The 22262-nt window shown below is 40.7% G+C and overlaps 1 protein-coding gene across 8 annotated transcripts in view; it reads left to right on the top strand.

The window, feature by feature from the left end:
* FRMD3 (FERM domain containing 3) overlaps positions 1 to 22262 on the top strand; it is a 416465-nt gene that overhangs the window by 275243 nt on the left and 118960 nt on the right. For 7 of the 8 annotated variants that reach the window (XR_010148706.1, XR_010148705.1, XM_016961023.3 and 4 more), the window contains one exon: positions 11040 to 11082. The exons of the other annotated variant lie outside the window; for it this stretch is intronic. Coding sequence is in view for 5 of the 7 variants with exons in the window: in XM_016961023.3 (XP_016816512.1) it covers positions 11040 to 11082 (43 nt within the window). In the remaining 2 variants the exon portion in view is untranslated. The remainder of the gene's footprint in view (positions 1 to 11039; positions 11083 to 22262) is intronic. 8 annotated transcript variants of the gene reach the window in all.

Here is a 22262-nt window from a genome sequence, read left to right as displayed (position 1 = left end):
GTGGGAAAGGACTTTGACACTCAGGTTAAAACGAAGACAGTACTATCGTGACAACTTGAAAATGGAATATATTGTCAGTGGCTCAATTGTGGCTCAAGGTATGAACACTGATGCATTTGGGGAAATTGTCAGATTCCTTCAGCAGAAAGCAGTACTTGGTCTTTAACTAAAAGGGCGGCTCATAATTGACTCTGTTTACATCTGATATCCTCTCCTGAGGAGGGAAATGGATGCTTGATAAAATATTGCCATCTAGAAGTCACTTAGCCAACGGAGATGTCCACATTATAGTGGAAAGGGAGGGGCAAACACATGACCTGGTTATCTCATTTGAGCCAGAAGGTAGGGGCTGGGAAAATGCCATCTTATCCTTGTTTGAGTCAGGAAAAATCAGGAAGCTATCCAAGGTAAGAAGTTTTTCCTCTGTTGGTGGTGGGACAGCCTGGGTAGAAATCAGTTAGGGTAACAGGTTTAAATGTGATGGTTGAAGAGTAAAGTACTCACTGGAGGCTTCCAGCAGGCAAGAACAGCAGGGCTGACTAGAGACCAGCAGGTTTGGAAGTTTCAAATTAGTCTTAAAAATATCTTTAAGTCTAACTGGGAAGACTAGAATGTGGCTATGACGTATGACTTGGAGAAATAAAAATAGTATAGGTGAGAAAATGACTATTTTATTTCCTTCAAGGTTCAGTAGTAGTTGTCTGTTACATGTGTGGAGGTTAATGATGAGGATCTAGTAGTTCTCATTATCTATTGCTGTTTAACGAGCCTTCCCAAAAGTTTGTGCCTCAAAACAACATAATTTTATTATATCACAGCATTTTGTGGCTCAGGGATTTGAGCAGGGTTCAGCTGGGAGATTCTTCTGCCCCACATGGTGTTGACTGGATCACTCAGTGGTGTTTAGCTAGCGGCTAGTCCGATCTGGAGGATCCAAGACATCTTCATCCATATGCCTGGTGCCTTGATGCAGAGGGCTGGAAGGTAGGGCTCAGGGGTCCTCTCCCTCTGATGTAGTTTCAGGCCCTTTCCAGATGACCTCTCCAGCAGGGTGTTTGCACTTCTTACATGGCCGCTTAGAGCTCCAAGTATAGGTGGAGCCACTTACCAAATAAGTTGTACAGGAAAGAGAACAGGTTTTGGGGGAAAAGTGATAAGTTCTGAACGTTTTGAGTTGGGATGCATGAGAGAAGTTGAGGTGGAGATGTTTAGTGTATAGATGACAATATAGGTCTGAAGATTAAAGAAGAGGTTTGGGCCACAGATGGGGATTTGGGAGCCAGTGAAGTCTTTTATGACTTCAAAGCCCTGGGAAGAGATTCAAAACCAGCAAAGGAGATGGACAAAGATCAGACAGAGCAGAAAGAAAAGAATGTGCAGAGAGAAACATTCTGGGAGCAAGGATAGGTATAGACTCAATAAGAGGGAGTGAGCTGCAGTTTCAAGCAGGGAGGCAGGATCAAAGGACTGAGTCAGGAAATAATGACTATCTTTTGCTATTTTAGGAAATTGTTCAGGTGCTAAAAGCTTTGGCATCATGAAGACCAGGGCAAATCCTATCTCTGCCACCTGCTGGTTGTACCACTTTGAGCAGGTTCCTTACACCCTCTGTGTCTCAATTTCTTCATCTATTAAATAAGGATACTAATACTACTTATGCGATATAATTTTTTTAATGAATTAACCGTACTGTCAATTTATGTAACTGGTCTTTTTACTATTCCATGCTTTAAAGATGTTTAAAAGACCTAAGTCACTTGATTACCTATGTAACAATCCTGCACATTCTGCACATGTACCCTTGAACTTAAAATAAAAGTTGGAAATTTTTAAAAAGGCCCATGAATCTAGAGGCTAGCTGATCTTTGACTTTAGAACAATTTGGTGGCAGTGTTGTTAAATTTATGTGGCATGACAGCAAATGCTACATGGTGGTAAATTCCACTGCAACAAGCTTGAAAAAAATTCCATAATTTCATTTCATAAATGATTGCATTTTAGTTACTAGCATACTTTAAAATAAATAGTAATACATGTTTTTTTTTTTACATCCTATTGCATTTTCAAACTATGACTCTTTTTTTTTTGAGTGTCTATTAAAGATTTCTTGGGAGTAGGGACTGGCATGCAAGGGTCAGGATGGCCTTCCAACTGTTTTTGTAAATAAGGTTTTATTGGAACTCAGCTAATTCTGTTCATTTACATATTGTCTGCAGCTGCTTTCATGCTCCAATAGCAGGGTTGAGTAGTTGTGAAAGAGATCCATGTAGATCACAAAGCTTAAAATATTTACTATCTGGTCCTTTACAAAAAATAAAAATTGCCAAAATAGGGAAGGGAATGGAGGTTGCTTAATGGATGAAGGGACACAAATGCTTTTTTTTTAGACTTCCTGGCCCGTCCCCTGATTTGTACAGTGTTTCTTCTTCTGGCTGTTATCTCTCTTTTGCCCATCCCTGAGACCCTAGGATACAAAAGCATCATGGCTAAAGGAGTGAAAAACACGACAGTGAAACAATGAAGATTTTCATTTTTCTTTCTTTCTTTTCTTTTTTTTTTGCACTCTGCCGCCCAGACTGGAGTGCAGTGGCACGATCTAGGCTCACTGCAACCTCTGCCTCCCAGGTTCAAGCAATTCTCCTGCCTCAGCCTCCTGAGTAGCTGGGAATACAGGCGTGTGCCACCACACCCGGCTAATTTTTTGTATCTTTAGTAGAGACAGGGTTTCACCCTGTTAGCCAGGACAGTCTCGATCTCTTGACCTCAGGTGATCTGCCTGCCTTGGCCTCCCAGAGTGCTAGGATTATAGGCATGAACCACTGTGCCCAGCAGATTTTCTTACATAGATTGATTTCCAAATGGAAAAACATTTTTGAGCATTCGTGATCTACAGGTTTGTTGATGTTGTTGTTGCTGTTGTGTCATAGATCTTCTTGAAACTGGAATGGAAACCATGATTATTGGCAACTAAATAACTAGGCCTCGCTATAGCCTTATAGTCTGGAACACTGATAAGGCTACATTCATCAGATGGCATTGTTTTTTCCCCAGAAGAGGCCAGAGGGGCTAGGAATGACATAAATTGGCTGCATGATAATGCAGAGACTAAGTTACTCTGGGGCTTTGTCCAGGTGGATGCGAGAATCAGGCCATCTTTTTAGGGTCATCATGGGAATTGCTCAAATTTTGGATCTGGTTACTATTGAGGTGAAAAACAATCTCTTGTCTGGGGAAGTGCATTCATTCTTTTTAAAAGCCCCCTGGGTTATTTAACATATTTCTCTGGGCTACAAATTACTCTGGCTTAGGGTACCAAGGGCTTTGAGAAAGTAAACGGAGAAGTGCGTAATTTATTCTGTAATCATACGCTGAATCGATTTCAACAGAAGCCAAACATTTGAAGATAACTAAGTGCTTTATTTTTTACTTTTAGATGCAACTTTTTTTTGTCTTAGCAGTGGCCAAATTAAAAATCAATCTTCTTAGTCACAAAGTACTACCCCATACCCACCTTCTTTTTCCCCAACCATGCCAAAATGAGAATATATGAAAGATATGCACCATTTGTATGATAAGGTAGAGGAAAATGATCTCTCAGGGCTAAGTGCAGTTGTGCCTCGCAAAATTAAAAAGAAAGAAACATTCATTGGGAATATCCTCATCCTTCAGGTTCATAGACTGTGGACTGTTAGAACAAGGAATCTCAGGAGTTCTGGAATCGGCCTCCCACCATCTCCACCAAGATTACAGATAAGGAAACCAAAACATAGGGTTAGGAATCTCTCTGCTTTTTCACCCCCTTTGTGTAGCTCATCTTCTTTCTCTTGAAACTGCTCTCAACCAAAATAAATTTGTTCTAAGAAAAGTCTTGAAATGTGGTCAGGTAGATTTCAATAATTCTGCAAACTGGGATCTTTCACAGGGGCTTTGCAAGTTTCCAGGGTTTAAGCTTAAGGCAAAGGGAATAAATACCCAGGGAAATGATTTTAAACACCATGGAAGACAGCTTTTAGTGGAGAGTTAGGGAGGCTGTTTTAGGTCTGGTTTGAAGAAGCAGACCTTGAGATAAAAATTTCCGTATAAGTGATTTGTTAGGAAGTGTTTCCAGGAAAAGACTTGTAGGGGAGTAGAGGATTACAGGAGGGAGGCAAAGGAGGCCAAGCAAGTGTGTAATGCTGGGCAAAGTCATGTAGAGGGTATTTTGGGCTCAATCTCATAGGGGAGTTCTGAAATCATTGCAGGCCATGCCTTAGAGTTGTGCCATCCAAGGGGTGAGGGAGCAGAGGTATTTATACTACCGCATCTGATAGTCATTAGTTAAGAGCTACCCTGGTTTGTGGAGGGTGAGGTGGGGTAGGAAGTTTCAATTCTCTACCCTGTGGTGGACTCCAGTAAACTGAGGGCATCCTTCCTAAAAAGCGTCAGGCTGCTGGGGCTTGACAGTATCTGCTGCAGATGCCTTCCTGGTACCTTCAAATCATACTAAGGGGTGAATCCACTGGTTCATCTTACTCCCCTGGTTCATTTTGTAGAATCAATGATGGGGTCTTAGCTTCCTTATAGCCTTTGGAAATTTTATTCTAAATGAGAGTTGAGGAAAAGAAGATTTCAGCTACAGTAAATTAGCCACAAATTCAGATATTTGGTTACCAGGTTCTCCTTTTTGCCTCTCTTAGGGAAACTCAGTTTCCAGTAAGGAAAAAGACTTAAAAATATCAGAACAGCATATATTCCAAGTAGCAATCAAAAGGAAAATAGCAATGCAATAAATGTTCTAAGACTTATATCTAATTACCAAGCATGCCACATCATGGTGGTTATTTTTTCCCTCAAGTGTAATCCATCTGTACCTCGAATAATAACAGGAGTTATTGGTGTAGTCCAGACTCCACTTCACTGGCCAACTCATAACTCTAATTGGAAGAATGAGAAAAGAGAGGAGAGAGAGGAAGGGGATGAGGAGAGAGGCAAAGGGCTAACAGCTGGTATTGCAATTGTATAGATAATTAATCTCCTCATGTTGAACAGAAGGGAGAGTGAGATGAGGAGTCAGGGAGAAAGAGAAGGACAAAGTCAGGCTGGGTGTGGTGGCTCACACAGTTAATCACAGCACTTTGGGAGGCTGAGGCAGGTGGATCACTTGAGGTCAGGAGTTTGAGACCAGCCTGGCCTACATGGTGAAACCCCATCTCTACTAAAAAATATATATATTTATATAAAATTTATATATAGTATATATAAATTATACATATATTATATATTATATATAATATACAAATTATATATAATATATAATTTATATATTATATATAAATTATATGTAATATATAATTTATATATTATATATAAATTATATATTATATATAAATTATGTATATTATATATATTATATATAAATTATGTATATTATATATATTATATATAAATTATGTATATTATATAATATATAAATTATGTATTATATATAAATTTTATATGTATATTGTATATATAAATTTTATATGTATATTTTATATATATAAATTTTATATGTATATTTTATATATATAAATTTTATATGTATATTTTATATATGTAAATTTTATATGTATATTTTATACATATATATAAATTAGCCGGGCATGGTGGCTTGCACCTGTAGTCCCAGATACTCTGGAGGCTGAGGCGGGAGAATTGCTTGAACCCAGGAGGCGGAGGCTGCAGTGAGCTGAAGGCTGCTGTGAGCTGAGATTGTGCCACTGCACTCCAGCCTGGGTGACAGAGCAAGACTCTGTCTCAAAAAAAAAACAAACAAAAAAGAAGGACACAGTTAGACTCATGGAAACTGCCATGGTACCAAGTGAGAAGTCTCTTTCATGGTGCCTAAAGATGGTAACAGCCAGTGCTTATTGAGCCTTCACGATGCACCAAGCTCTGTTTTAAGGCCTTCTTCATGAATTAACCCATTTAAACTTCTCCATGATGCTGTAAGTGAGGAAACCAGGGAACTCGCTCTAAGTCCACAGCTTGTCAGTGTTAGGGCTGGGATTTGAATCTAGGCCTGCTGGCTCCTAGGTCTGACCACAATGTCAACCCTGTATGCTCAGCTGGCTTTGATATCTGCCTATCATATATGAACTCATTCAGGCTAATTTATCTGAAATCTACTTTCATCCTCTGAGTAGACATTAGCCGTGTTTTTTTAAAAAATAGATTTTTAATTATTTGTGTAATGTACTGTGTTAGGCTGTTCCTGCATTGCTATGAAGAAATACCTGAGACTGGGTAATTTATAAGAAAACAGGTTTAGTTGGCTCATGGTTCTGAAGGCTGTACAGGAACCATGGTGCCAGCCTCTGCTTCTGGGGAGGCATCAGGGAGCTTACAGTCATGGTGGACAGCAAAGGGCAAGCAGACATCTCACACAGTGGGAGCAGGAGCAGGAGAGAGGAGGAAGGTGCCACACACTTTTACATGACCAGATCTTGCAAGAACTCACTATCACAAGGACAGCACCAAGAGGAAGGTGCTAAACCATTAATGAGAAATCTGCTCCCGTGATCCAATCACTCCCCATCAGGCCCCACCTCCAACATTGGGGATTACGGTTCAACATGAGATTTGGTTGGGGACACACATCCAAACTGTATCTTGCACCAGTACATGTAAAAAATTAAAGTTAAAACATCACGGAAAATACTGAAGTCATGGTTTTCTTTGGTTAACACTCCTAAATGTGTGTTTCCCTCTCCTATTATCCTTCCATTAGTCTCATTTTACTGTGTATCACTTCGGATCTTTACAAATATATTTAGATGCTTACATATGTATTTTTTGAATATATTTTTTGAAAGCCTCCCAAACTTTCTCAATTTCTGGCTGTCTCTTAGTATCTTAGTGATTATTTCATGGCCTCCATAGGCCAGGAGAATACCTAACAGTTTCATCTAATAAGAGTTAGATCCAAACAAGTAGTTATGTCCTAAAATTTTAGTAGTTATGTAAGACATTATACATATAAATTGCAGAAAAAATAGTATTTTCATTTCATTCTTAACCACAATTTCTTAATAACGGGTGCCTGTTGGGCACCCCTAGGATCATATTGGACACACTACCATGCTCATTGCTTGTTGCACACCTATTTCTGTGTGGTACTTGCCTATTATCACAGCAACTGCTAGAAACCAAGCTTTGCAAAATATATGTATATATTTTATCAAATATACATATTTGATACCATATATACATATAATATCAAAAGGAATATAGCACAGCCAGGTGTGGTGGCTCATGCCTGTAATCCTAGCACTTTGGGAGACCAAGGTGGGAGGATTGCTTGAGCCCAGGCTTTTGAGGCCAGCCTGGGCAACATAGAAAGCCCTGCCAAAAAAAAAAAAAAAAAAAGGAATATAGCACAATCTTATGTTGGAACTGTGTACTCCTTCGAGTTCATAATTCACGTGGCGCTGACTGATGTCTACTGTGGCTGTGTTTCTCTGGGGTGATTTAGTGCACAGTTTGAGAACTGACTGCAGGTATAATGATAAATTTTTCAGTTCACTTTTTGTATCCCACAATATGCCTTAGAGATCTGTCCATGTTACACATAAAGATCTCCCTCATAGAAAACACTGCTGCAGAATCATCCAGAATATGAACAGATCACAGTCTATTTACCCATTTTCCTGATGATGGCCATTAATGTTATTTCTAATATTTTATAATTTTATATAATATTGCAGTGAAGATTCTTGTTGGGTACCTCTTTGTCCACATGGGTAAGTTGGAGAATAAAGAAATTACTGGGCCATGGACCTGTCAGGTGGGTTTTTTTTTTAACTTTTTTTTTTTTAAATGGAATCTTGCTCTTGTGGCCCAGGCTGGAGTGCAATGGCGCCATCTTGGCTCACTGCAACCTTTGCCTCCTGGGTTCAAGCGATTCTCCTGTCTCAGCCTCCTGAGAAGCTGGGATTACAGGCACCTGCCACCACGCCAGGCTAATTTTTGTATTTTTAGTAGAGATGGGGTTTCACCATGTTGGCCAGGCTGGTCTCGAACTCCTGACCTCAGGCGGTCCACCTACCTTGGCCTCCCAAAATGTTGGGATTACAGGTGTGAGCCACTGCGCCCGGTCTTTTTTAACTTTTAAGTTAGGGGTACATGTGCAGGTTTGTTATATAGGTAAACTTTTGTCATAGGGGTTTGTTGTACAGATTATTTCATCACACAGGTATTAAGCCTAGTTCCCATTAGTTATTTTGCCTGATCCTGTCCCTCCTCCCACCCTCCACCCTCTGATAGGCCCCAGTGTGTGTTGTTCCCCTCTATGTGCCCATGTATTCTCATCATTAGCTCCCATTTATAAGTGAGAACATGTGGTATTGGTGTTTGGTTTTCTGTTTCTGTGTTAGCAGTTTAATGAATACTAACAAGTTGAACTTGGCCCTCTTTGAAGAAATGATTTCCTGTAATTCCTTGAAACATTATTGCTGGCTTATTTTTCCTAGGACTGCATACCTCATGACTCTCCCTTTGGGGAAGAATAGCTGTTCTGGAAAAGTGTGTAGAGATCACCTTGTAGAAGTGGGTAACTGAGATACACCAGGCCTGAAAGGCAAATGTAGGGTGTGGTTAGGCTAAGAGGAAAAGGATGATAGAAACTGATCTGAAACTGCAAGGTGTATTTCTTAGGACAATAAGGAGGCCAGTTTATTTACAGTAAATAACTTATTTAGGACACAGATGGCAAATACCTTTCAGGCATGCCTTACATGTTCCCTGTCTCCTCCGTGGCAGAAATCGCCAATCTATAGTGGCATGGCAGACATAGCCAATCCATCATGGCACTTATTCTCTCAGAGCCTGCACCTGGTTTTGGAATCCTCCTCACAGCCCTGGTGTGGGCACACAAAATGAAACTGACTTGTCACCCCTGGAGTCAGAGACAAGTTGGAGAAGCAGGATCAAGTTAGGCAAGAAAGGGCCGAGGAGTTGAAAGAATGCCAAACAAGGAGAATTTGGAAAACATATTTATATTTCAGACTTTATTAGCAAAATAACTGGTGATTCTCCTCTGCAAAACAATTGCAGTAAGTATTGATATTTTGCTGCTATTTGTTTTCTTACCTTAGTTCTAAATGATCCTATTTATTTATTTCTAGAAAAGTAATTTAACCACCAGGGGCCTCTTTTATTATTCTTCTCCATGAAGCACATATATTGAAAGATGTGGTCTACCAATTAAACTGTACCTATTAAATAATAAGAACTGCATCGGCCAACAATCATTTTATTGAGTATTTTCACATTTCATGCACTGTGTATATTACATTTGTTAACTTTTTAAATCCTCGCAACGGCCCTAAGAGGTGGGTGTGATTACTGTTCCCATTTTATAGTCGAGGAAACTGAGACACAGAGAGATTAAGCATCTTGTACAAGGTTTATAACTGGTAAGTGGTATAATCAATGTGTCTTCCACTGTTCAGTTATAGCTATATAACTTCTAATTAGAAGGCAATAACGAGGGTCCTCAAATGAGTTGATATAATTTTAGCCAGAAGCAAAAAGACTTGTTTTTTCAGTTTGTCTGTGCAACCTGGTCAGGGGTAAATATATGTTTTTTTGTGTGTGTGACTTTCCATAATGTTGAAACTCTTATAAGACTCCCATTATTGTTTTTGAAGACTGCAGAGATTTGACACCCTCAGTGGTTTCTAGATTAGAAACCACTAATTTGACGATTCAGTTTTTCAGCTCCTGAGAAAGTAGGGAGTGCTCACCGAGAAGAATATGCATTTTAGAGCAAATGATCAGCCAGGAGGCCATACAGTTGAGAGGTTAAGGGCCCATGCACCAGAATTCTGCTGCATGGTTGGCTTCACTGTTTATCAGCAGAGTGACCTTAGTCAAGCTGTTTAACATCCTGAGCCCCAGGCTTCTTATTTATAAGTGGAGTGGTAGGGAGGACTACATAAGATAGCACATGGAAATGTTTGAATGGCACTTGGCGTTTAGTAAGCGCTCAACAAATGCCAGCTCTTATTATGGTTATGCATTTACATCAAAGAATATGGATAATACAGGACCTGAGGCTTACTGGATAACACAAAGGAGATAGAGTGAGGTGCAAGAGCTCAATGGACGGTAAATTTGCTCTTCTGACTTCCTCTCCGGCATCAAGCAGGCGGGATGCCTCCAGAAGGAGAGCTCCCTGACCTCAGGATGGGTACCCCAGGACACCCCCTGTATCATCTCTAAACTACAGGTGTATAAAGTGACTCTAAGTGACATTCCCTGAGCAGCTTCAGGGACCTCATGGTTAGTAATCTCAAAAGCTGCCCAGCTCTCAGCATGTCGAAGTGATCTTTGTATGTGCTGTAGAGAGGGCCAGCCACTGGGACCAGCGTGGTGCCTACTTCAAATGCCTGTCAGTAACGTGGTTCTGAACTCCCCCAGTCTTTTGGCTTCTTTATTTTGTGATAGAGCTGATTTTTCTTCTTGATGACCTCAGGCCTCTGAAAATGAGATATTTAAGATCATTTACTCCTCCCTACTGTAAAGGAAGAATTGCCTCTGCATATGATAGGGCTAATGCTGGCTTGGCCCAATATTCCTCTTAAGGGAATTTGTCCCGGAAGCAGGACTGGATGCTGATGCTGCCTTGGACTGTGATTCTTTGAGGTCGTGGATGTCAAATGCTAAAAGTCTTTAGCCATATGCGGCTTTCACAGAACCATGCAGCTCAAAGAATCACCTAGGAGTCAATTAGCGGTACTAGAACATCCCATTTGAGAGCATATTCTCTCTCTTGTCCTTCTCTCCTAGCAACTGTCTGACTCACATATGACTTGGAAAATGTTAACTCTGTAATTTATATCCTTGTCTGCGCTATGATTATTGCCAAGTTGTTTATGTTGGTCTTCAGAGTGTGGAATTCTGGAGAGTATCTATGGAAACCGAGGCTGTACTTTGGAATTCCTTTTAGTTATTAGGTATTCATTGTATGGTCCAGCAATTTGACCCCTGATCTCTGCTTTTTTTTTTTTCCTCCCTAGCACTGGCTTGAACCTAACAAGTCCATCTTCAAGCAAATGAAAAGTAAGTGTCAATCTGTGACTTTACTTTTGCTACAATGTGTCCAAAGATAGATACTGTTCCCTGACAAACTTTCTCCTGCCAGGGGAATAATAGAGTTGAAGAGGTGTTGGGGGGTGTGGGGGCTTCTCTCTCCCCAGGAGAGCTCTGTATTTTCTCCCCTCTTTTTCTATGACCCTCGTCTGCACCAGCATCCTATAGTCTCCTGGGCCTCTCTCCCTCCCCCCGATCTTGCCCTCATATTTGATATCTGAGCAGGGGCTTTGGAATTGGATGGTTAAATACCTCTTAAACACAGCCACCAGGTACCTGGTTCCTTTTGATTATGCGGGTTGCTGGTTAGTCATTAAGTGTGGGAGGGGGTGCAGTATTAAGGAAGATGGGAGAAGCAGATGTGTTTGGAAACTAAAATTTTACCAATGACTTTGCTGAAGACTGTATCATTATTTTCCATTCCTTGAACTCCCCAAAATGAAAAACAATTTTTTCTTCTAGGCAATTGTTTTAAATCTCCGATGTTCTGAACTTCTTCTTTTTTTTTTTTTTTTCCTCTCTCTCTCTTTTTAACCAGTGAGCTCTTGGGGAAGTTGGCTTGGATAACAACATCTCTCTAGCACCCCCTGGTCATCCACCTGGGACCCTGTGAGGAGGGTGTTCACTGGTAGTCCTGGGTGACATGATGTTTTGTTCTGGTCACTCATGCCAGGCTGTAGCCAACCTGCTTTTATTTATGATTTGGAGGAGAACTTCTGAAATGCACCTCAGAAACTTACTGCCTGCCCCCAAATCCACTTATCCCTCCACATCCACTTTCCCAGGGCTCTAAAATGCAGGTGATGAATCAGTTTCTCGTCAGAGATTAGGTTAATGCATATTATGTCACTTGTCATCATTCAAGGGATTCTTTCATTTTTTGAATATGAAGAAATTATTCTGGGCAGGGTTTTCAGGTGAAAGAAGGAAGAAACTGAACATGGACTACAAACTAGCAGGCAGCGTATCTCTTCTTTAACTTTCTTCTTTTTCCCTGCCTCCCTGTCCCTTTCTCCCTCTCTTCCTCCCTTCCCATTCCTCCTCCCTTGGTCCTTTTCTTTTCCTTCCCCTCCCTCTTCCATCCTTCAAGGGCAAACTCTGTCTGGCTAGTGAGGAAGGATGGTTCAGATTGCACAAGTGCAGCAGTGGGTGTGGAAAGTCCAGGGAGGCCAGGCTGCTGGGGCAAGGCTGGAACAGAGTTGGGGTGGGGCTGGAGCAGAATTGGGGCAAGACCGGAAGAGAGTTGGGATGTGCATCCAAATAGAAATAATAGGACAGGCCAGGCTCATGCCTGTAATCCCAGCACTTTAGGAGGCGTGAGGCGGGCGGATCAGGAGGTCAAGAGATTGAGACCATCCTGGCCAACATGGTAAAACCCCGTCTTTACTAAAAATACAAAAATTAGCTGGGTGTGGTGGTGGTTGCCTGTAGTCCCAGCTACTCAGGAGGCTGAGGCAGGAGAATCGCTTGAACTCAGGAGGTAGAGGTTGCAGTGAGCAGAGAGCATGCCACTGCATTCCAGCCTGGGCCACAGAGCAGGACTCCGTTTAAAAAAAAAAAAGTAATAAGACAGGGTTCCCAGGAGGCTACATATAGTATGATATGCAGGATAATGAGAATGAGCTAAAATGCCTGAGAAAAAAATTGCTGATTCCTAGCTTTTATTCCTTAACTACAAAATATTGATATTTTTGTTTATATATTTGAAAATATTTAGACTATTTTTCAGTATAGTAAATGGTTCTTTGACTTTGGTTCTTATTAAATAAATGCCATGCAATATTTTCCTTTTGTCCTTAAGCCATACCCAGTTTTGAAATAGAAATTTATCTTTGAAGGCATTTCAATACTTAATAGAAGCAAAAAATTAAACTTTGTGAGAAGTTTAAAACTTGTGAGAAATTTAGTGTTTAAGAGCATTTTCTCTATAATACAGCAAATCTGAACAACCAACTAAAATGCATAATTTTTTTTTAAAACAGGGTCTCATTCTGTCACCAGGCTTTAGTGCAGTGGTGCAATCTTGGCTCACTGCAATCTCACCTCCCAGGTTCAAGCGATTCTTGTGCCTCAGCCTCCCAGATAGCTAGAACTACGGGCGTGCACTACTGTGCCTGGCTAATTTTTGTATTTTTAGTAGAGACCGGGTTTCACCATGTTGGCCAGGCTGGTCTTGAACTTCTGATCTTAGGTGATCTGCCTGCCTCTGCCTCCCAAAGTGTTGGGATTACAGGCGTGAGCCACTGCACCCACCCTAAAACACATAATGTTTTATTAGAATGGTGTAAAGATTGGCATTTGACTACTGGCCAGTCTTAATCTAATGACAAATGAAATCTGAATCTGGAAAATAGAATTGTATAAAATTCAGTGTCTGAACCAGACAGGGAAACTCACTGATTCTAGGACTGCAAGAGTCTTACCCACCACCCAATCCCTGTTGTATTGCTAAAGACATTACCGAACAAAAAAATTATGTAATTTTCTCAGGATCACAAACCTAGTGTGATTGTTGTTGTTGATGATGTCTTTCAGTATGAAGAATTTCTTTGTTCTTGTACATATGCCCTAGAAATATTAACTTTACTGTAAATTAGAAAATTTTTAAACTATGGCTTTTATATTGTTAATCCAGAGAAACCAAGTCCAACCCTGGGGACTTGTCCATGAATTTATCGAAAGAGTCTGGTCACAGGGCCCCAGTGGCTTCATCCTTTTATGCTCGTATCACCTTTCAGTAGGCAATGGCTGCAGAATTCCTTGGAGGAACTGTTTCTTACTCACAGAGGATGATAGGCCTTCAGGTTCTTCTCTCTGACCCTATTAAGATCTTTCTGACTATGGATGTTCCCAGGAATGATGTTTCCCAGGGTTGGCTGAAGGTCAGCTATCCTGATTAACAAACATGGCGTTATTATTTTTCACTAGTTAAAAAAAAAATCATGTTTGTGTTTTCTCAGTTTAGAAAGATTTAAAATGAAGACAAAAACTATTTCCTTGCTCCTCCCTCTATATCAAGCTCACCCCAAAGAAATAACGATTGCAAACAATATTTTGTATATCCTTCCAAGAATTTTTATGAATGTATATAATCCCCCAACATATATAAGTCCTTTGATAAACAGCAATGAGATCAATCTCTATATATTTTTCTTCATCTTGTTATTTTTTTCTTGATTAATTTTAGAAATTTAAAAATATCCATAATTGATGATTGGCCTGATTTAAAAAGTGGTTTTCTGAGTTAATTGTATGTGTGTATTTTATTTATTTATTTATTTATTTATTTATTTATTTATTTATTTATTTTGAGACAGAGTCTCACTCTATCACCCAGGCTACAGTGCCATCTTGTGACCTTGGCTCACTGCAACCTCTGCCTCCCTGGTTCAATCTCTTCTCCTGCCTCAGCCTCCCTGAGTAGCTGGGATTACAGGCACGTGCCACCACACCCAGCTAATTTTTGTATTTTTAGTAGAGACAGGGTTTTGCCATATTGGCCAGGCTGGTCTTGAACTCCTGACCTCAGGTGATCCACCCATTTTGGCCTCCCAAAGAACTGGGATTACAGGTGTGAGCCACTGTGCCCGGCCTATAATGTATTTATTAAGGGAGATCAAGGTGGTTTGGGTGGCTTCTGGTATTTTGCTATTGTAAAGTGTACTGCAATAAACATGCTGTATACAGTACTGCATCTTGTGAAAGTACATCTGTGCTAAAAATTCCTAGAAATGGGCCAGATGTCATGGCTCATGCCTGTAATCCCAGCACTTTGGGTGGCCGAAGTGGGTGCATTACGAGGTCAGGAGATCGAGACCATCCTGGCCAACATGGTGAAACCCTGTCTCTACTAATAGTACAAAAATTAGCTGGGTGTGGTGGAACGTGCCTGTAATCCCAGCTCCTCGGGAGGCTGAGGCAGGAGAATCGCTTGAACCAGGGAGTCGGAGGTTGCAGTGAGCCAAGTTGGTGCCACTGCACTCCAGTCTGGGCAACAAAAACGAACTCTGTTTAAAAAAAAAAAATTCCTAGAAATAGAATAAGTAGATCTAAAGATATATACATTTTAAATTTCCTTGGTGATAAATATCTAGTCAAGGAGCTTTTAGCCATTTAAATCTAATGACACAAAATGTTACAAAAAATCTAATGACACAAATGACACAATCTGACTCCCTCAAATGTTACCTGAGAATGCTTCTTTCCCCAAAACTTGTTGAAAATAGGGATAATTAAATTTATTTTTCAAGTTTATGAAGGAAGAGAAATGTCTGTTTAATTGAAAAGCTAATTAATTACACAGTTACTTAATTTGGTATACATTTTTACATTAAGATGTTTCTTAAATCAAAGTCTTATTTCTCCTCTGAACTTAGAAGAGATGCTAATGTTTTAATTTTTAAATTAACATAGCCTGTAGTCCCAGCTACTCGGGAGGCTGAGGCAGGAGAATGGCGTGAACCCGGGAGGCGGAGCTTGCAGTGAGCCAAGATGGCGCCACTGCAGTCCAGCCTGGGTGACACAGCGAGACTCTGTCTCAGAAAAATAATTATAATAAAATAAAATAAAAAATAAATTAACATATGGTAAAATTGACTTTATTTTTGTGTGCAGTTCTGTGAGCCTTTACTCATATAGATTTTCATGACCACAAACATAGACAGGATGCTGAACAGTGTCCTGGTTTTCATCACCCCAAAAACCTGCCTGTGCTGTGCCTTTGTGGTGACATCACTGCCTTCCAACAACTCGCAACCACTGGTCTGTTTCATGCCAGTATAGTTTTCTTTTTTGAATATCATACAGGATGTAATTTTTGAGATCAGCTTTTACTCAGGATAATAACTCTGAGATTCATCCAAATTGCTGTGTTTATCAATATATAATAGAAGAACACAATGGAAGTAGAAGCTAGTCTTTGAAAATATCAAGAAAATTGATGAATTTTTAGCAAAATGGAGGAGAGGAAAAAAAGAGGGAGAAGACACAAATTACCAATATCAGGAGCAAATGAAGGGACATTACTACAGATCCTGCAGAACAACTCTAGGCACAGAAATTTGATTGCTTAGATGAAATAGATCTCTTCCTCAAAAGCCATGACTTACCAAAACTCACCCAAAATAAAATATATAACTTGAGTAGTATTATAACTATTAAATAAATTAGGCTTGAGATTTTCCAGAAAAGAAATCTCCAGCACATTTGCTGTTCCTACTGTTGCAGCCAGCACTTCCTTTTCTATTCCTCAAGCCTTAATTAGGAGTATCTTCTGGAGTATTCTCTTTAGGAGCTGATGCTCACTTCCAGATGTCTCCTGGGTTCTGTCCAGAGGATACTGGAGGGAAAATCGTGGTGAATTTACCACTAGTTTAGCGGGGTCCTTTGCATTCTCATCTTCTTTTCCCATCTGCTTGCTACTATTTACTTTTCAGAGTCCTTAAATAGTTGCTGCATGTGTTCTGCCAGGTTTTATAGCTGCATTCAGTGAAAGAGATGGGGTGGGTTGCAATGAACCCACTCTACCTGGAATTAGAACCTTAAAATCAAACTTTTAATTATTGCTTTTCTATTAGGTGAAAATGCAGGTGGGCTTCATGATTGGGCAGTGCTGAGGGAATACCCTTCTCATTTTCCTATGCCATTGCCATGTCCATAGGTACAAATGTGGACTGAGATGTTGATCCATTTTTTGTTTCTTTAAGAGTACTCGGATAACAGATTGCCTTCAAACAAAGTGTTAACTGAATTGCATATTTTTGAATGTTTGGTTTTGCAGAGTCCTTGCTTTTCATGAAGGAATGTTGCTATGCAACATAACAGTGACTTCTCACTTATAATTTTTTTTTTTTTTGTTTTTTGAGACAGAGCTTCATTCTGTCAACCAGGCTGGAGTGCAGTGGCATGATCTTGGCTCACTGTAACCTCCGCCTCATGAGTTCAAGCGATTCTTGTGCCTCAGCCTCCTGAATAGCTGGGATTACAGGCACATGCTACCACACCCTGCTATCACTTAGAGTTTTTAGCCTTGACTACATAACTGTGGAATGTGGCCCAATGTGTATACATGAAGTGGCACACATCAAGGGGACAAATATTGTATGTTCTACAGGATTTTTGTAGCTGCTCAAATTATATTAGCATGAAAAAAATTTTAAAGTTACACACTATGACTCAGATGTGCAGAAATGCAATATTATTTTCCTATGACTGAATTCAACTTGCTTGTGATTTTCTTCTTTCTTTGAGAGCAAAGCATTTAATCTTGTCACTTCAGGGTAACTCAGGATCTGCTAGTTTATTTTTTGTTTTTGTTTTTTGAGACAGATTTGCTCTTGTCGCCCAGGCTGGAGTACAATGGTACAATCTCAGCTCACTGCAACCTCCGCCTCCTGGGTTCAAGCAATTCTCCTGCCTCAGCTTCCTGAGTAGCTGGGATTACAGGCACCTGCCACCATGCCTGGATAACTTTTTTGTATTTTTAGTAGAGATGGGGTTTCATCATGTTGGTCAGGCTAGCCTTGAACTTCTGAACTCAGGTGATCCTCCCACCTCAGCCTCCCAAAGTGCTGGGATTACAGGCGAGAGCCACAGCACCTGGCCTAGGATCTCCTAGTGTAGAATTTGATCACTTTCAGAAAATCGCTCAGTCAATACATAATTTAAATGTAATTGCTTGAAAACCCATACTCCATACTGGTTTTTTTTCTTCCATATGAAGAGCTTTTCCCTTTCTCTCCACCCCAGAATGGCATCATAAGGCCAGAGAAACTTATGTACTGTCTCGGTAGTGAGGGTGACCTCTCTCTCATGTACATTCCTCGAGTCTTCCTCGGTGTGTCTCAGGTTGTTGGCATCTTTCCCCACTGCATCCTCTCTGGATGAAACTGGTCCCACCTGACCTTTGAGTGGGGTTGGTGTGTGCTGCTGAGGCCAGTGGTTCCTGCCATGGCCTTAGGATGCAAGTCTCTAGACACTGTCCTCTTGTGGCCCCCACTCCAAGTGTCTTTCTCATTGGCACTCAGCACATCTGTATTCACCTCTGGGACAGGCAGGAACTGCTCAGCCTCAGGGAAACTTGTGTACGCTATCTAAGGCTTCCTCTCTGCCTAAACACACCATGCCACCATTTCTTCAGTACAAAAATGTCAGTAAAATTTTCAGAGTTCCACACAGAAGAGTTTCCTGCAACTACCCTGGGGTTCCTTTTATCTTGCCCCCTACACCTCACTGTGTTCAGCCAAGCCGGTAGTGTTGAGGGATGCTGGATCCTTCTCAGAGATCCAAATGGTGTCCTAAACTTGCTTTTGTCCTCTGTAAATCTCTCCAGGCTCTCCACTTGCCTTCCCTAGCCATGCCCTATGCACAACGAATGCCTTTTCTCTTTGGATACGAGATTAATATCCTAAAACAATAGCTGCCTTATACACAAGTACTAACTGTTTTTCAAATGTAATGGGGAAAAAGTACTATTATTTACAGTAACAATAAAGTAAAAATAAATGTCTTATAAATAAATGTTAACAGATTCATGCAAGATCGGTAGGATGAAAATGTGAAATCCTACTGTAGCATTGTTGTAGAGTAGATTAAAAAGAGCTCAAAAAGTGAAGACATCTCGTATTTTGGTTAATATTCTTAATAAAGTCAGTTCTTCGGAAATTAATATATACATTCAATAATTCTCAAATTAAAAATTCAATGAGATTCTTTATGGCATTTAACAATGTTCTGAAGACTCATTTGCAAAAGAAACATGCTCGATGCTATCCAGTACATATATAAAAAGACCACTGGTGGGTCCTTGTTCTGTTGAATAGTATACCAAGGCCTGTGAGCTATAACAATTAAAGGAGACATAGTAAGAGACACATATAGTAATTAAGATATAGAGCCAGAAATGCGAAAATAATCAGTGGAACAGAAAAAAGCAGTTCCCAGTCCCCACGCCAATCCATTATTTATAGAATATGGGCTATGGTAAAGATTGTATTTCATACATACAAGGGGCAGATGCATTTTTATTCAAGGCATTCTTTTAAGGCATGATTTTTGGATTGTTTTCTTTCCACTTGTTGGGGGATGGGAAAAAGGACATTGCTCACACAATTCACAGGATTAATTCTAGATGTACTCAAAAGCCAAATATGTTTAACAATTTATAAAAGTTTTAGGTAAAAATTTAAGAATATGTTTTATAATCATGGGGTAGCCCAGGGCTTCCTGAGGAAAATATAAAACCCAGAAACAATGAAGCAAAATCCTGACAAATTTGTGCAAAAGCTAAACTTTTGAACTAGAATGCTTTGTTTGTTTGCACAGAGTTGATTTTTTTTTTTTTTTTTTTTTTTTTTTTGGAGATGGGGTCTTGCTCTGTCGCCAGGCTGGAGTGCAGTGGTGTGATCTTGGCTCACTGCAACCTCCGCCTCCCGGGTTCAAGCAATTCTCCTGCCTCAGCCTCCTGAGTAGCTGGGACTACAGGCGCGTGTACTGTGCCCAGCTAATTTTTGTATTTTTAGAAGATATGGGGTTTTGCCATGTAGGCCAGGATGGTCTTGATCTCTTGACCTTGTGACGCCCCCGCCTCAGTCTCCCGGAGTGCTGGGATTACAGGCGTGAGCCACCGTGCCCAGCCAGAGTAGATTCTTAGTAAATGTTTGTTGAATGAATGACTGTAAAGCAAATTAAAGCACAGGGAAAATAATGGGAAGAACATTTGCCAAACATATAACGAGTAGTAATATGCAGAATGTATTATGTATGATGCTACAAACCAACAGATGAACGGCTCAACATAAAAATATGCAAAAGACTCAGAGAAGGAATAAAAATAAATGACCAAGAAGCTCACAAACAGATGCTCAATATCATTAGCTACAAAGGAAATGCAAATTAGAATAAGATATTTTTATTTACTATACTGAGAAAATTGTAATTATTGATAACATCCAGTTGATGAGGATGAGGATAACACTTCTGGTGAGAGTGTGTAAACTGATAAAGCCACTTTGGAGAGTAATCTGGTTATATCTTTCAAGATTAAAAATGCCTGTGTCTCAGCCGGGTGCAGTGACTCACGCCTGTAATCCCAGCACTTTGGGAGGCCAAGGCGGGCGGATCACGAGGTCAGGAGATCGAGACCATCCTGGCTAACATGGTGAAACCCCGTCTCTACTAAAAATACAAAAAATTAGCCGGGCGAGGTGGCGGGTGCCTGTAGTCCCAGCTACTCGGGAGGCTGAGGCAGGAGAATGGCGTGAACCCCGGGGGGCGGAGCCTGCAGTGAGCCAAGATCACGCCACTGCACTCCAGCCTGGGCGACAGCGAGACTCCGTCTCCAAAAAAAAAAAAAAAAAAAAAAGGCCTATGTCTCTTGGTCCAGCAAATCAATTTCTACAAATCTATCTAGAGCAAAATTTATTCACGCACAGGTATATATTATGCAAGGGTGTTTATTACAGCATTGCTTATAACACTGAGAAAGCAATAAAAAGGCCAGTAATTTTTGCAAGGATAAATTATGTGTGTATACATAGTCATTAAAAAAACAGGCAGACATGTATTATTGACATGGAAAGACTTATAGACATATAAACATATAGAGTTTAAAAATCAGATTAAAAGACCACGTAAATAATGATACTTTTATATAAAAATAGAATTTTTTCGTGTGACTATATAGTGCGTAGAAGAAGAACTGGAAAGATGTATACTTAACTGTGGTTACCTCTGGGGAAGAGAGCATAATATAGGGACATGAGGCTTTCGCATTTTTTATATGTAGTTATGTTACACTCATATCTTTTACCATGAGAATATATTCTTATATGGCTTGGTAATAAAAATAAAATAAGCAAAAGGAGAGAAATCTTTATGCAAAACAAGGAAGGAAGGGAGGAAGGAGGGAAGGAAGTAGAGAAGGAAGGAGGAAAGGAAGGAAGGAAGAAAGAAAGCAAGGAAGGAGGGAGGAAAGGAAGGAAGGAGGAAAGAAAGGGAGGAAGGAGGGAAGGAAGGAGGGAGGGAAGGAAGGAGGGAGAGAAGGAAGGAGGGAGGGAAGGAAGGAGGGAGGGAAGGAAGGAGGGAGGGAAGGAAGGAGGGAGGGAAGGAAGGAGGGAGGGAAGGAAGGAGGGAGGGAAGGAAGGAGGGAGGGAAGGAAGGAGGGAGGGAAGGAAGAAGCGAAGGAAGGAAGGAAAAAGGAAGGAAGGAAGGAGGGAAGTAAGGAAGGAAGGAGAGAAGGAAGGAAGGAAGCAGGATGCATATGCATTAAGCATGTTCTATAGAAACAGACTGAGATGAAAGAAAGCTCACTTACTCTTCTAAACAAGCTCTCCACTTAATCCTGGCTGGTGCCTGTCTGAGGCCTGATTAGCACAGCAAGGTAGTTAAGATCCTATTCTTGCCCTATTTACCAGAGACTGTGCTGCTCCCAAGCACCCTGAAGGGGCAGGGGTGCTTGGAAATGGCTTCTGCATGCAAATCAGGGTAGGCAGGAACCCCCAGCCTCTGCATAACACATGCATACAACTCAGCCATAATAGCAGTACTGAGTCAAGTTGTTGCTGGCTGATGACAGTGGTGCTCAGAAGTTGTGATGGCACTCCCTGGAAACCTGGGATGGCGTGGAATTCCTGACTTTGATGGTGATAGTCTTGGTACTTCATGTTTATGTCTCATTCATTAGCTTTCCAACATCCCCCTTGGGGCTAATCTAACAAATAGCTCTCTTGCTAATGAATGATTTTTTGTCAATAGGAAATTGAGATTGAGATTGAGAGAGAGAGAGAGAGAGAGAGAGAACCAACAGCATCGATTTTGCTCTGGTGTAAAGCCACAGGTCTCATACTCATGAGGCCAGCTTGGATGATTGACTCTCAACTCTACTTGTTCTTCCAGTTTTCCCCTTGCTGAGTGTGTTAGTTTCTTTGGGCATCCATAATAAATTATCACATACTGGGTGGCTTAAAACAATAGAAATCTACTTGCTCACAGTTCTGGAGGCCAGAAGTCTGAAACCAAGTTGTCAGCAGGGCCATGCTCCCTCCGAAGGCTCTAGGGAAGAATGCTTCCTGCCTCTTCTGGCTTCTGCTGGTTTCCTGCAGTCCTTGGCCTTCCTTGGCTTGTAGCTGCCTCACTCCACACTCTGCCTCCAT

This window comes from Pan troglodytes, chromosome 11, assembly GCF_028858775.2.
Source record: "Pan troglodytes isolate AG18354 chromosome 11, NHGRI_mPanTro3-v2.0_pri, whole genome shotgun sequence".
NCBI lineage: Eukaryota > Metazoa > Chordata > Mammalia > Primates > Hominidae > Pan > Pan troglodytes.
This window is presented reverse-complemented; position numbering and strand designations above follow the sequence as displayed.